Below are 14,138 nucleotides of genomic sequence, written 5' to 3' on the forward strand. Positions count from 1 at the left end.
CACTTCTGGTGTTTACCAAGCAAGGATAAAGCAGTTCATCCTGTCTTTAGAAAAAAGATTTGAGAGTTAACCATTTTGTAAACGGAAATGAAATTGAAAATGAAACTTACTGGTTGATTAAAACTGTGTGCTGGACTGAGACTCCAACTTGGGACTTTTGCCTTTCTTGGGAAAGTGCTCTACCAACTGAGCTACCAACGCACGACTCACAACCTGTCCTCACAGCTTTATTTCCGCTATCTCGTCTCCTACCTTCCAAACTTTCATTCTGGAAATGAAACTGTTCACCACTCCTCCTCGATTTCATATGATGATTTGGCACCCCCGTTAGAAGTTATAGATTTGCAAAATTCAACATTGTTTAAAGGTAGGTTCTATAACAAGCTGAGTTGGCCATGCTGGTATCGTTCATTACAGTGAAAAATTATTACATAAGCTACACAAAAAATTCGCAGGGATCATCTGTATGTTTGGCTCTACAAACTCTTTGAGCAGCTTTTCTGAAAGAATAAAAACCAAGGCACAATCTTTTCTTTAGGATCTGACAATGAAGAGCATCGTCTGCATTAACACTGCAAACACTTTGACGCTTGGTATTTCTGCTCTTGTTCTGAAAGGACAACGTCAAATTTGAGAAGCACAGGAAATATATTCAATTTCTTTTAAAACAGTTGTTTCTTACTACTTATTTCCTTAAATTCCCATTTCCCTGATGTAGCACGACGTGACATTGTGTCAGCTAACAGCACGGGGTTGGCGATCACATAAGGTGCAACTGGCAGATCAAAATGATCACCCTGGATTAATGAGCTGGAAGCAGCAGTACCTTAGTGCTTTGTTGACCGGACTTCCTGTAGTTTTTCATTCACTGTACTTGAGATAATTTCTGTGATTATACACTAATATATCTTGTTCTGGATGAAATTAAAATTTAAATGACTTTAAAGAGTGTGTCAGTAGCTCCCTAACATGGTTGTTAACTAATAATGTTGCTTATAAGTATGTTGTGACGTAGCTTTTTTGTGAAAGTTGTATCTGACAAAAATACTGAGAATTCAACAATACAAAGTTATTATAAAAGAATGAAGCGATTTCATAAATTCATTGAAGCTACAATAATTGACATGTCACAAAACTCAACACTCATACAGAAAAACTCAAAACATTTTGTATTGTCGCAGCTCCACTTTAGATAGCTGCCAGGAGAATGCAACAGTAGACAATTAGGCAAGATGGCGACAGGTGGCAAGAAAGTGTATGTTGCGCTTGAAATGCATTCACATTAGTCTGCCGTAAATGCACAATGACACTTCAGAGCTAAATTATGCATACACATTAGTCTGCTGTAAATTTCATTCAGCAATGGTATGCACAGCTGAAAGCTTTAGGATGCCTCCGCACAGGGAAATTAATGGGTTGACCTCCAGTGAGTGAAGAAAAAGTTGACCACATGAGGGCAAGTTTCATATGCAGTTCACAGAGGTTGATGAACAGAGCAAGCAGAGAACTGAACATATCACAACTGACCATTTGGAAGATCTTAAGAAAACGACTGAAGCTGAAACCTCACCACTTGCAATTGCGACAAGCAACTCACTTCCGACAACAAATCAGACACACTGAATTTTCAAACAGTTGCAACTGTTTATGGAAGAGGATGGGTTTTTCAAGTGATGAAGGAACATTTTTCATGAATGGCACAGTGAACAGGTACAACGTGCAACTCTGGGAGACAAAGAAGCCCCACACTATCGTGCAATACTTTTGAGATTCACCAAAAGGTAATGTCTTCAGAGCAGTTTAAACTTTATGATTTTTTTTTTTCCTCTGCAAAAAAACCATTACAGTCCACAGGTGTCTGGACAAGCTGTAAAATTGGATCATGTGACAACTGGAGATCCGCACCGTGGACTTCAGTTACCAACTGCATGGTCTTCACATCACTTCCATCATGATGCTTATGAATTATTAAAAACAGGAAATCGAGAAACTGATGAACTGGTCATAGAGGGGTTGATGATCAGCAATTCGTGTCATTGCCTTAACATTATCCCAACCTAATCCCACGCAAATTTTTTGTGTGGTGTTATGTGAAAGATTCAGTGTTTACGCCTCCTGTACCAACAAACCTAACAGAACTGTGACCTCACGTCAACAGTGCTTCTGAACAGACTGACAGGGACATGCTGCAAGGAATGTGGGACAAACTTGATTAAAGACTTGATATCTGCAGAATTAGTAGGGAGGCACATGTGGAGCACACATAATACACAAAAAAAGAAAAAAGTTTTCAGGTGTTTCTATGTGTGTGCGAAGCCCTGTTGACAGTATGTCAAATAATACAGCAACAGCAAATCTGTGGAATCGCTTCAATCTTTTACAGTAACCTTATATTTGTGTATGACGTCCCCACTGAAAACTGAAAGAAAAGCAATAATTTGCAAACCACTTTTGACAATTGACTGCATGCAGACTGTTTTCCATTTCAATTTCTTTTTGAAGCTGTACATGCCAACCTTTATTAATGACACATAAATTGCATTCATCAAAGGAATACTTTAAGATTATATTTAGCAAATGACATATAGTCTGGAGCTTGTATGACAGAGGACCTTGATTTGTATGATGCAGGCCCTTGATTTGTTTCCTGGGGAAATAACCAGATTTTACATTTGTTGTGATTGTTCTAAATTATCCAGTGCAAATGCCCCAAGAGCTCCCTATTTTCAGCCACAGACAAAGCCTTTACACATCTTTTCTTCGTCCTTGTGCGATAACTAAAATATTTCATACCACCATTTTATGATGCTTATATGTTAATGCCATACAGTAGCCATTTTGTGGCTACTGTATGGCAGTTTGTTTTGAACATACAACTGTCTATTCAAAAGTTGTTGTAATGTGGACACAATTAACATGGTAGTTTTAAGGACTAGTTGTTCTGAACTGCGGTTACGTTAAATATTGGTAACGTCTGGGCCTGAACTACCTCGTTTATGACACCGTCAACCTTAGCAGGTAATTGCGCAGTACCTGTTACAGATGCTCCGTGTTGCATGTTGCTTGTTGTTTTCTTTTCTTATTTCAAAATGGGTGAACAGACTAAATCTGGTCCACCACGGAGTTTGATTACGACCCTTACAACACCGGAAGGAATCTGCAATCCCTGTGGCCCTGTGTTGGTTATGCTTTTGTGGAAATGTAGAACACAGGTGTAAGCTCTGCCCTGCATGAGGGAGATGAAACTTGTTTCCTCTCCCTCAGGAGTCATAATTCGAGCTTGTTTGTGCTCGTGGCTGACTTCTCTTAAATAGAGCCAAAAGAAGAAAACAAGCACACAATTTTGGAAGAAAAGTTGCTGAAGTTTTTGCAAAAGGAAACATTCCAGGCAAAAAGCTCTCCAATCACCAGAAACTTATTTCAAAGCATTAAGGCTTTATTTTCAGGAAAAAGAGTGACAACATTTTGAATTTACATCTCTAATCAATTTTTAAAAAATGCCAAAAATAGATGCTACATTTTCAAGTTTCTGCCTATGATTATGATCATGACTATTTTTCAGAAACAAAGACCACAAGTGTAGGCTGGCTACCCTGCACGGGAGGCACTAGTTTGTTCCCTGCACCATGCCTATTCCCTCGGACAATCTAAGTTCTATTTCATTTACACTTACAGCCAACTGCCACATTATACTGTTCACACTCTGCACTACAGGCACCATAAAACAAATCTAGTCAAGGTATTTCGACCATGCCAAGAGTTTACCCTTACAATGGGAGAGGAGTTGTTTTAGAATCTAATTGCAGCTTTGTCAAGTATGGGTCACATGGCTATAAATGTGTGTCCATTAGCAAGTAACTTCTGCGAGTGCTTGTTGTGGTCTCTACATTAGAACAAAAACTTGCACAAGTTTATTTCAACAATTAGCTTTGGTAAATTAATTTCAGAAACTTGCTGCAAGTACTCGCAGATGTGTTTCTGTAGACTTGTGTCGTAAGATAGGCAAGTGGAAGTTTACAGTGTCTTTGTTAAAAATAGGCAGATGCCACCATTGTTACATTATTATTATTATTATTATTGGTACTGTTGTCGAAGAACAATAGTTACGAAAAAATTAACATAAAAATAAGTGCTTGGGTGAAGAAATGGATACATATTTAAGTTATCACAAAATATTACCAAATGAAAGACTTTCTGACAATACCATATGCTTGTTTTGAACATCTCTTTTCTGGTGTACAATCAAATATTCATAGACAGAATACAAAAATGCAGCAATCTGTATAACCAAGAGATGACCTTTTAATTACTCTTGAACTTTTGCAGAAAGTATTTATTACTTTTATGACAAGTGTAATTAATTTATGTTTCTGCTATATTAAAAAAAAATCAGCTTAAATTTAAAGACATCTGTACTGTCATTCTATTTTTCCTTCTGGTGAAACAAAAACTCAGTAAATTCATTTTGTACTTCCTTGTTTGCAGTGGCCAACTATATTTGTTTGAGGATTCCAATGGTGCATTTGTTTTGCCCCTCTGTCTTTGTCCCATTCTCCTTTTGGTCTTGTACATTTTTGTACTGGTACTGAACACACAATACTTCTGTAATTTTCAGAAAACCTTCCAACAATGGCAAGATTGTCAAATACTCGCAGCAAGATGGAAGAAACGGTTTTCCCTAGCTTGCAATAGCTACTTCTGTAAGTTGACAAAACTTGTGGAAGTCAACATGCTGGGGATGTATCCACACGAAAGAACTTGCAGAAATAGCTTCTGCAAGCGACTTGCAGAAATTTATTTGTTAGTGGGCATGCACCTTACAAATGCCCATGAAAAGGCTCTGTAATATGCTAATATGCTGTGATTCAAAATCAATATTCTGCATCTTTTGTAATTATTGAATAGAGTGGGGAAGGAAAATATGTCGAGATACACTTCAAGTCAGAGAAGATTTAGGTTCACCAGCGTAAAAATGCAGCTGCTTCTCAACAGAATGAATCATTTTTTGAAAGATTAATTAGAACCAAAGGAAGGAAACAACCAAACACACTTTCAGAAAAAAGTGTTTTTGCAAAAGTATACATATCAGTCAAAAAGCTCTCATTTTGTAGAATAAAAACTATTTTTTTCTATATAAATTATTTTATCCCCATCAATGTCAAAGCACTAAGACCTTGTCTTCAGGCACAAAGTGTGACAGTCTTTTAATTTGCATGTTAAATCTTTTAATAATAATAAAGAGGCTAATTTCATTGGAAACAGCTGCTAATTTTGCCAAAAACAGGTACACCATTTTCAGGCCCATAATTAACTGGAACATAATGCTTCCCACACTACATACTGCGTCAAGGCAATAAAAAACTGCAACATGCATGAAATGCTATCGCAGCAGCATCCATAGGAAAACTTTTATTTTGATGTATTATAGTTACTTGTATCTCACTATAGGAATTTATGTAATTTTTATATATGACAACTGTTATAGAAAAATGTAGTAGGCAGTTTCTTCTTAGGTCTGGCTATGAATAGACTTACCCATGGCTGCTCTTTCTCCATTGAGAAGTTGTAACCATGCGACATCACAGTCATCCAAATCATACGAACATGCTTTCTCTGCTTTTGTTGGAGTGTTAGACAAGTAATATTCATCACTTGATAGGAATTCATCCTTTGTGATACGGATGTATTTCTTTGGACTGGAAAGAAACACAATTATATTAAGGAGAAAACCAATGCTTGAATGTGACACATACACTAACATTTCTACATGCTTTACAATGATGAATGTAATACTATATGAAAGCATGGTACATTTGTTTCTTGACTGGGTGGTTAAGAAATAGGTTAAAGTCATACTGTATTGCTGGCTGGAACATCCAAGTTGTACGTATAGCCATTAAGGTATAGAACTAAAATACAATCCCAGCCATTCATTACTAAAAATACCATCAAATGGGATGAAGTTGTCCACTAAAGTGGAGTTGGCCATTAAGTTCAAAACATATTATGCTACATAACTATATACTGGTGATGGAAATTCTGTTATTTGTTATATTTACTACTCGAAAGTTCATAATTCGTGGCAATGGCTAAATGTACAGTATTCCAAACCTTTATCTGAACACTAACCATTTTCAGACGGACTGACGATTTTTTAACTTTTTTAATGAGCTAAAACTCTTACTCGCATGACTGGCATAAAACAACTCATGTGTCAAGGTCTTATATATGTAACGTATTGACCCTCCGCAATGACAACTAGAACAATAACAAAAGTTAACCTATACCACTTACTCATTTACAGACACGTAAATAAAACTTTGTAAATTCTTATTGGAATACTTATATAGCTGACTGTCCTTTCTCATGTGGTTCTTTTATGAACAAACATTTGTTAATGCAGCAATAATGTGACCTAGTGAATGCAGCAACAATGTGACACAATTGATGCAGTAACAACCATCTATAACAAAGTGGTGAAATGACAAAGTCTTCATTGTAAGTGTCTGAACAATAACTTATGAATTTGTCACACACATCGCAGTTCTGTTTGTTGCATCATACATGTGAGATCATAACAGTTGTCAGTGTGAAAATACTGCTTGTGCACAAATATAATCAGGGTGAATTGAAGAAATATAGCGTGGATGTTTTTGAGCTATGTATTACATAAATTTTAAGAGGAAAAACAGCATTAACAAGGCTACCCGAGTGTAAAAAATTACCAAAGGAACCGTGATAAACAGGATTCATGGGCGTCATGGTAAAACGCAAGTTGGTCAACCAGTTTTTAGTGCTAAGGAAGGAGAGAGTATGTTTTTTAGGAATTTCATTAAGCAAAATTATGACTACATTTCTTTATCCTTAAACTTTCTTTGTGTGTTACTTTGAAATTAATATGAAAATTCAATTATTATGCTAGATTTATTTTTCCACTGCTGATAAAGTTACGGAACTGAAATTACCCTAGAGTCATAAACAATCACAATTATCACATAAAGGATAATCGATAAACTTCAGCCCCAGGTTGAGTGAAGTTGAGCAATGCAGGAGTCTGAGGCTTTTTTTAACACTCTGTTAGAACAAATGATAACAGAACAAAAATTTGATTACTACAGTTCAATGCCCATGATCTGTAAAGTCCAAAGTCGATTGACTTCACCACATTTGACTATATACGGGATTGCATTATTTCACTAAAATAGCAACATAAGTAGCAATTTATCTTCTCCAGACTTTTATCACTTTTTGCTCCATAGAAGTGTCAACTCATCAGTGGTCATTTTTGAGTAACACTTACGCTTCTCCAGTTATCATGTTAAAATTAGCTTATTTCAGAAATATACAACAGAGTGTAAACATATTCACACCACTAACATGTTAATGAAGTTGCAATTGTGACAAAATGATGAAACAGTGTGTTATTGAACACCCATCTGGTTTCAAGACAGATCAATAGCATATGTTCACTTATGTTGTTGCAAACCCACACCAATTCTCAATCCACTAGCCATCAATGGCCCTTAAAATAAATACAATACCCCACTGAAAATGTCATGGCAAATAATAAAGTTTTTCATATTAACCATACTGGAACATGTGGCCTAACACATACCATACATAAAATCGCAGGCTACAAATGATACTATATGAAGCAAATGAATCAAATTTTTGGTACTAAATAATTTATCTCAAATCTTTTAACAAAGGTTGCAGAGCAGCTGGCATGTGTGTGCTTCCAATCTCCTAGTATAATAAGGCGGTCACCAGCTGTGCAAAAATGGGCAGAGAATGTTCCGTTCATTCTGTCAAGCCAGTTGGTGCAAGTCCACTGCATTTGATGCTGTTACTGTGTGCTGCCCCATCAGATAACACGTGGATACTTTCTGCACTGCTTCAAGCTACCTCACACTGGCCCCTAGTTTGTGAGTAACACGCTTATTTTGCATGTACCCTAGGAGGGCCATCAGGATTAACATTGCCAACTTACATATGGAAGATTGCGAACGGTTGCTTCATAGAAGATTGCAAATATATTTAGAATTTAATCCTTGACAATGTAACACAGTTGATGACTAAGAACTTTAAATCATAACAATTCACTCCCCCTCCCCCCCCCCCCCCCCTGCCACTAGTTTAATAGTCCAAACCAGCAGGATTCCAATGATGACCTGTGATTTAAGAGCCAACACACAAGCCAGAATTAGTGAGCCTGTTATAGAGGAAGACTGACTGGATGTCAAAATACATATGCATGAGAGAGAAAACAAAGATGATGTGACCTACCAAACGAAAGCACTGGCAGGTTGATAGACACACAAACAAACACAAACATACACACAAAATTCAAGCTTTCGCAACCAACAGTTGCTTCATCAGGAAAGAGGGAAGGAGAGGGAAAGACGAAAGGATGTGGGTTTTAAGAGAGAGGGTAAGGAGTCATTCCAATCCCGGGAGTGGAAAGACTTACCTTAGGGGGAAAAAAGGACAGGTATACACTCGCACACACACACATATTCATCCGTACATACACAGACACAAGTAGACTTTTGTAAAGGCAAAGAAACTCTTTTTTGTTGCAACAAACTGTCCATTCGCATGAATGGACACAGGCAGACAGTGTTTGTTGGTAATGAGGATCACCCTGTGGCTAAACATGCCTTGGTGCACGGCCAGCACATCTTGGCACAGTGTTACACCGTCCAGGTTATCTGGATACTTCCCACTAACACCAACCTGTCAGAACTCCGGAGATGGGAACTTGCCCTTCAGTATATCCTCTCTTCTCGTTACCCGCCAGGCCTCAATCTCCGCTAATTTCAATTTGCCGCCGCTCATACCTCACCTGTCTTTCAACAACATCTTTGCCTCTGTACTTCCATCTCGACTGACATCTCTGCCCAAACTCTTTGCCTTTACAAATGTCTACTTGTGTCTATGGATGTGTGTGTGTGTGTGTGTGTGTGTGTGTGTGTGTGTGTGTGTGTGTGTGTGTGTGTGTGCGCGCGCGCGCGCGTGCGCGCGCGAGTGTATACCCCTTTTTTCCCCCTAAGGTAAGTCTTTCCGCTCCCGGGATTGGAATGACTCCTTACCCTCTCCCTTAAAACCCACATCCTTTCGTCTTTCCCTCTCCTTCCCTCTTTCCTGATGAGGCAACAGTTTGTTGCGAAAGCTTGAATTTCATGTGTACGTTTGTGTTTGTTTGTGTGTCTATCGACCTGCCAGCACTCTCGTTCGGTAAGTCACATCATCTGTGTTTTTAGATTTATTTTTCCCACGTGGAATGTTTCCCTCTATTATATATATATATATATATATATATATATATATATATATATATATATATATATATATATATAAAAAAAAAGAAAGATGATGAAACTTACCAAACAAAAGCGCTGGCAGGTCGATAGACACACAAACAAACACAAACATACACACAAAATTCTAGCTTTCGCAACCAATGGTTGCCTCGTCAGGAAAGAGGGAAGGAGAAGGAAAGACAAAAGGATATGGGTTTTAAGGGAGAGGGTAAGGAGTCATTCCAATCCCGGGAGCGGAAAGACTTACCTTAGGGGGAAAAAAGGACAGGTATACACTCGCACACACACACATATCCATCCACACATACACAGACACAAGCAGACATTTGTAAAGGCAAAGAGTTTGGGCAGAGATGTCAGTCGGGGCGGATGTACAGAGGCAAAGATGAAGTTGAAAGACAGGTGAGGTATGAGCGGCGGCAAATTGAAATTAGAAATTAGCGGAGATTGAGGCCTGGCGGATAGCGAGAAGAAAGGATATGCTGAAGGGCAAGTTCCCATCTCCGGAGTTCTGACAGGTTGGTGTTAGTGGGAAGTATCCAGATAACCCGGACAGTGTAACACTGTGCCAAGATGTGCTGGCCGTGCACCAAGGCATGTTTAGCCACAGGGTGATCCTCATTACCAACAAACACTGTCTGCCTGTGTCCATTCATGCGAATGGACAGTTTGTTGCTGGTCATTCCCACATAGAACGCTTCACAGTGTAGGCAGGTCAGTTGGTAAATCACGTGGGTGCTTTCACACGTGGCTCTGCCTTTGATCGTGTACACCTTCCGGGTTACAGGACTGGAATAGGTGGTGGTGGGAGGGTGCATGGGACAGGTTTTACACCGGGGGCGGTTACAGGGGTAGGAGCCAGAGGGTAGGGAAGGTGGTTTGGGGATTTCATAGGGATGAACTAAGAGGTTGCGAAGGTTAGGTGGACGGCGGAAAGACACTCTTGGTGGAGTGGGGAGGATTTCATGAAGGATGGATCTCAATGATATATATATATATATATATATATATATATATATATATATATAGAGAGAGAGAGAGAGAGAGAGAGAGAGAGAGAGAGAGAGAGAGAGAGGGGGGGGGGGGGGGATTTCGTTGTAAAATATTGTCAAATACTGTCCTTATCAACCAAGATCCTCCTGCTGTTTTCTCTGTGCTGCTCATGACGTGTTGTGATCTAGGACACTTACTTCCATTTACTTGGCAATACAACTTCTACTGTAACTTATTCCTCTGATACCCTTGTAAAGGAATTAAATGGAGGAAAATTATGCAACGATTTGCCAACATTAATGCCTTACATAATTAAGAAGTGAATTCTTACTATTACTCATATGTACCATAAATGAAAATGAATGGTTAAACGTGGGCACAGAAACATCCATACAATTTTTAATTCAATTTGGTCCACTGGCTGCACAACCCAGTGTGGACAACAGCTTTAAGCTACTTTGGCAGGGCAGATGTACCTGCTTATTTTAAACAAGTCTGATTTACGATTTTATGTAAAGTGATTCCAAGAAATAAACCAAAACATATTTCTTGTAAAAGAATCTCAAACAAGACAGTAATCTTATTACATAGTTACAGAAGAAAAATGAAATGTAAGTTAAAGTTGCTCAAAGAACGCTTTAGTTTTAGGGAAATAACACACACAGTTCTGTTAATAAAACTGAGGATTTTTTAAAAGAGTAAACCACCATCTGGCTGTGTATTACTATATTTATCTTCTGTAGAATCTAGATTTCAGGTTATCAAGTTCAATGCTAAATGTTGTTAGACCATTGTTATCTCATGTTCGTAAAGGTAGTCCAAAGCACTTACACAAAAACAAAATTTCAAAGCACTTGACAGGATTTGAGCCCACATCCTTTTGCATGTAAGGACCACACAATTACAACTTTTAGGATTGTACTTCGTAATGACGTAAGATACAAACAAAATATAGATAGTACAGATGATAAATATAGTAATACATGGTAAAATGGCAGTTTACTCTTTTAAAAAATAGTGCATGACCAGGCTCAACATCATAGAAAATTGAGGAAGTTAATACATTGAGTAGTGGGCAGGTACGTACAACAGCATGAGTGTGAACGTATATTGAAAGGTTGAAGTGGAAGCAAAGGGGGGACAGGGTATGGGAAAAGAGATGGAACTGAATGAGAGACAGGGACTATAAGCAGAGTCATGAATGGTGGTGGACCGCGCAGATCGAGACATGTATCGACATTGCAGTGTTGTTCCAAGCAACATTTGTAGTACCTACACATGCTTTGTGTTTGAAGAAAGCATGCATCCTGCAATTTATGTCTCTAGCTGGCTTGTGTAGAATTTTCTGCTTACCACCATCAGCAATGACAACTCCCAACAAATGGAATTAAATTTCACTAAATAACTTGCTTTGCTCATCTTTAATGCTCGCACTGGCTACAGCATTCAAAGTAGTGTTTCGAAAGCTACTGAAATGCTTGGCTATTGGATAATACATGAAATAGGTGCGCAGAACAAACCTAAATGCGACCGCCATTGTTCCTGACCCCAACTACAGTGGAGATTGAACTCAAAAGGACTGCGAGATCAAAAGGAAGAGTTGTAAGAAAATTTCCATCTAGTAACTCAGAGAACCTGTAGAGTGGAGAGTTTGATCTAATCCAAATTGCACAGATTGTGAAGTAACCACTGAATAAGAGTATGTTGTAGTCGTATTCGACATCTTCTGCCACTGGTGGTCAATTCTGCTTTTGGCCAAGTGGCCATTCATTCTGGTGGGCTCCTACTGGAGGCCACACTCACATAAAAAGCTGTGCAAATGTTAAATAGAATTGGTATATGACAGAACTGCTTTCATCTACATCTACATTTATACTCCGCAAGCCACCCAACGGTGTGTGGCGGAGGGCACTTTACGTGCCACTGTCATTACCTCCCTTTCCTGTTCCAGTCGCGTATGGTTCACGGGAAGAACGACTGTCTGAAAGCCTCCGTGCGCACTCTAATCTCTCTAATTTTACATTCGTGATCTCCTCGGGAGGTATAAGTAGGGGGAAGCAATATATTCGATACCTCATCCAGAAACGCACCCTCTCAAAACCTGGCGAGCTAGCTACACCGCGATGCAGAGCGCCTCTCTTGCAGTCTGCCACTTGAGTTTGTTAAACGTCTCCGTAACGCTATCACGGTTACCAAATAACCCTGTGACGAAACGCGCCGCTCTTCTTTGGATCTTCTCTATCTCCTCCGTCAACCCGATCTGGTACGGATCCCACACTGATGAGCAATACTCAAGTATAGGTCGAACGAGTGTTTTGTAAGCCACCTCCTTTGTTGATGGACTACATTTTCTAAGGACTCTCCCAATGAATCTCAACCTGGTACTCGCCTTACCAACAATTAATTTTATATGATCATTCCACTTCAAATCGTTCCGCACGCATACTCCCAAATATTTTACAGAAGTAACTGCTACCAGTGTTTGTCCCACTATCATATAATCATACAATAAAGGATCCTTCTTTCTATGTATTCGCAATACATTACATTTGTCTATGTTAAGGGTCAGTTGCCACTCCCTGCACCAAGTGCCTATCCGCTGCAGATCTTCCTGCATTTCGCTACAATTTTCTAATGCTGCAACTTCTCTGTATACTACAGCACCATCTGCGAAAAGCCGCATGGGACTTCCGACACTATCTACTAGGTCATTTATATATATTGTGAAAAGCAATGGTCCCATAACACTCCCCTGTGGCACGCCAGAGGTTACTTTAACGTCTGTAGACGTCTCTCCATTGATAACAACATGCTGTGTTCTGTTTGCTAAAAACTCTTCAATCCAGCCACACAGCTGGTCTGATATTCCGTAGGCTCTTACTTTGTTTATCAGGCGACAGTGCGGAACTGTATCAAATGCCTTCCGGAAGTCAAGAAAAATAGCATCTACCTGGGAGCCTGTATCTAATATTTTCTGGGTCTCATTAACAAATAAAGCGAGTTGGGTCTCACACGATCGCTGTTTCCGGAATCCATGTTGATTCCTTCATAGTAGATTCTGGGTTTCCAAAAACGACATGATACTCGAGCAAAAAACATGTTCTAAAATTCTACAACAGATCGACGTCAGAGATATAGGTCTATAGTTTTGCGCAGCTGCTTGACGACCCTTCTTGAAGACTGGGACTACCTGTGCTCTTTTCCAATCATTTGGAACCTTCCGTTCCTCTAGAGACCTGCGGTACACGGCTGTTAGAAGGGGGGCAAGTTCTTTCACGTAATCTGTGTAGAATCGAATTGGTATCACAGGTCAGCCAACCTATGACAGGATAGGATATTCCTGTGACAAGACTGGAATAAGATGTGTGAGTTGAGAGCATTTCACAGGTCTGCCACCTGGCTCTTCCAAAGAGATGTGATGAATATGTGGGGAGGGGGATGTGGCTTAAGGCTGGATCAAGATAGCTACATCTACATACATACTCCACATGGTGCGTGGCGAAGGTACCTCGTACCACTACTAGTCATTTCCTTTCCAGTTCCAAATGGAGTGTCGTAAAAATAATTGTCTATATGCCTTCATACTAGCCTTAATTTATCATATATTATCTTTGTTGTTTTTACATAAAATGTACATTGGTGGCAGTAGAATCATTCCACAGTCAGCCTAAAATCCTGGTTGACTAAATTTTCTCAATAGTGCCTTGAGAAAAGAACATTGCCTACCCTCCAGGGATTCCCATCTGAATTCAGAAAGTGCCTCTGTAATACTTGTGTGCTGATCAAACCTATTGCTAACAAATTTAGCTGCAAACCTTTGAA

The 14,138-nt window shown here is 39.1% G+C and overlaps 1 protein-coding gene across 1 annotated transcript in view; it reads right to left on the reverse strand.

The window, feature by feature from the left end:
• The window catches only part of LOC124796459 (PHD finger protein rhinoceros), a 242,748-nt gene that overhangs the window by 175,939 nt on the left and 52,671 nt on the right, over positions 1-14,138 (reverse strand). Inside the window, exon 6 of the mRNA XM_047260682.1 lies at positions 5,536-5,696. Within this exon, the coding sequence (XP_047116638.1) occupies positions 5,536-5,696 (161 nt within the window). The remainder of the gene's footprint in view (positions 1-5,535; positions 5,697-14,138) is intronic.

The sequence above is a fragment of the Schistocerca piceifrons genome, chromosome 4 (assembly GCF_021461385.2).
Source record: "Schistocerca piceifrons isolate TAMUIC-IGC-003096 chromosome 4, iqSchPice1.1, whole genome shotgun sequence".
In the NCBI taxonomy this organism is placed as follows: domain Eukaryota; kingdom Metazoa; phylum Arthropoda; class Insecta; order Orthoptera; family Acrididae; genus Schistocerca; species Schistocerca piceifrons.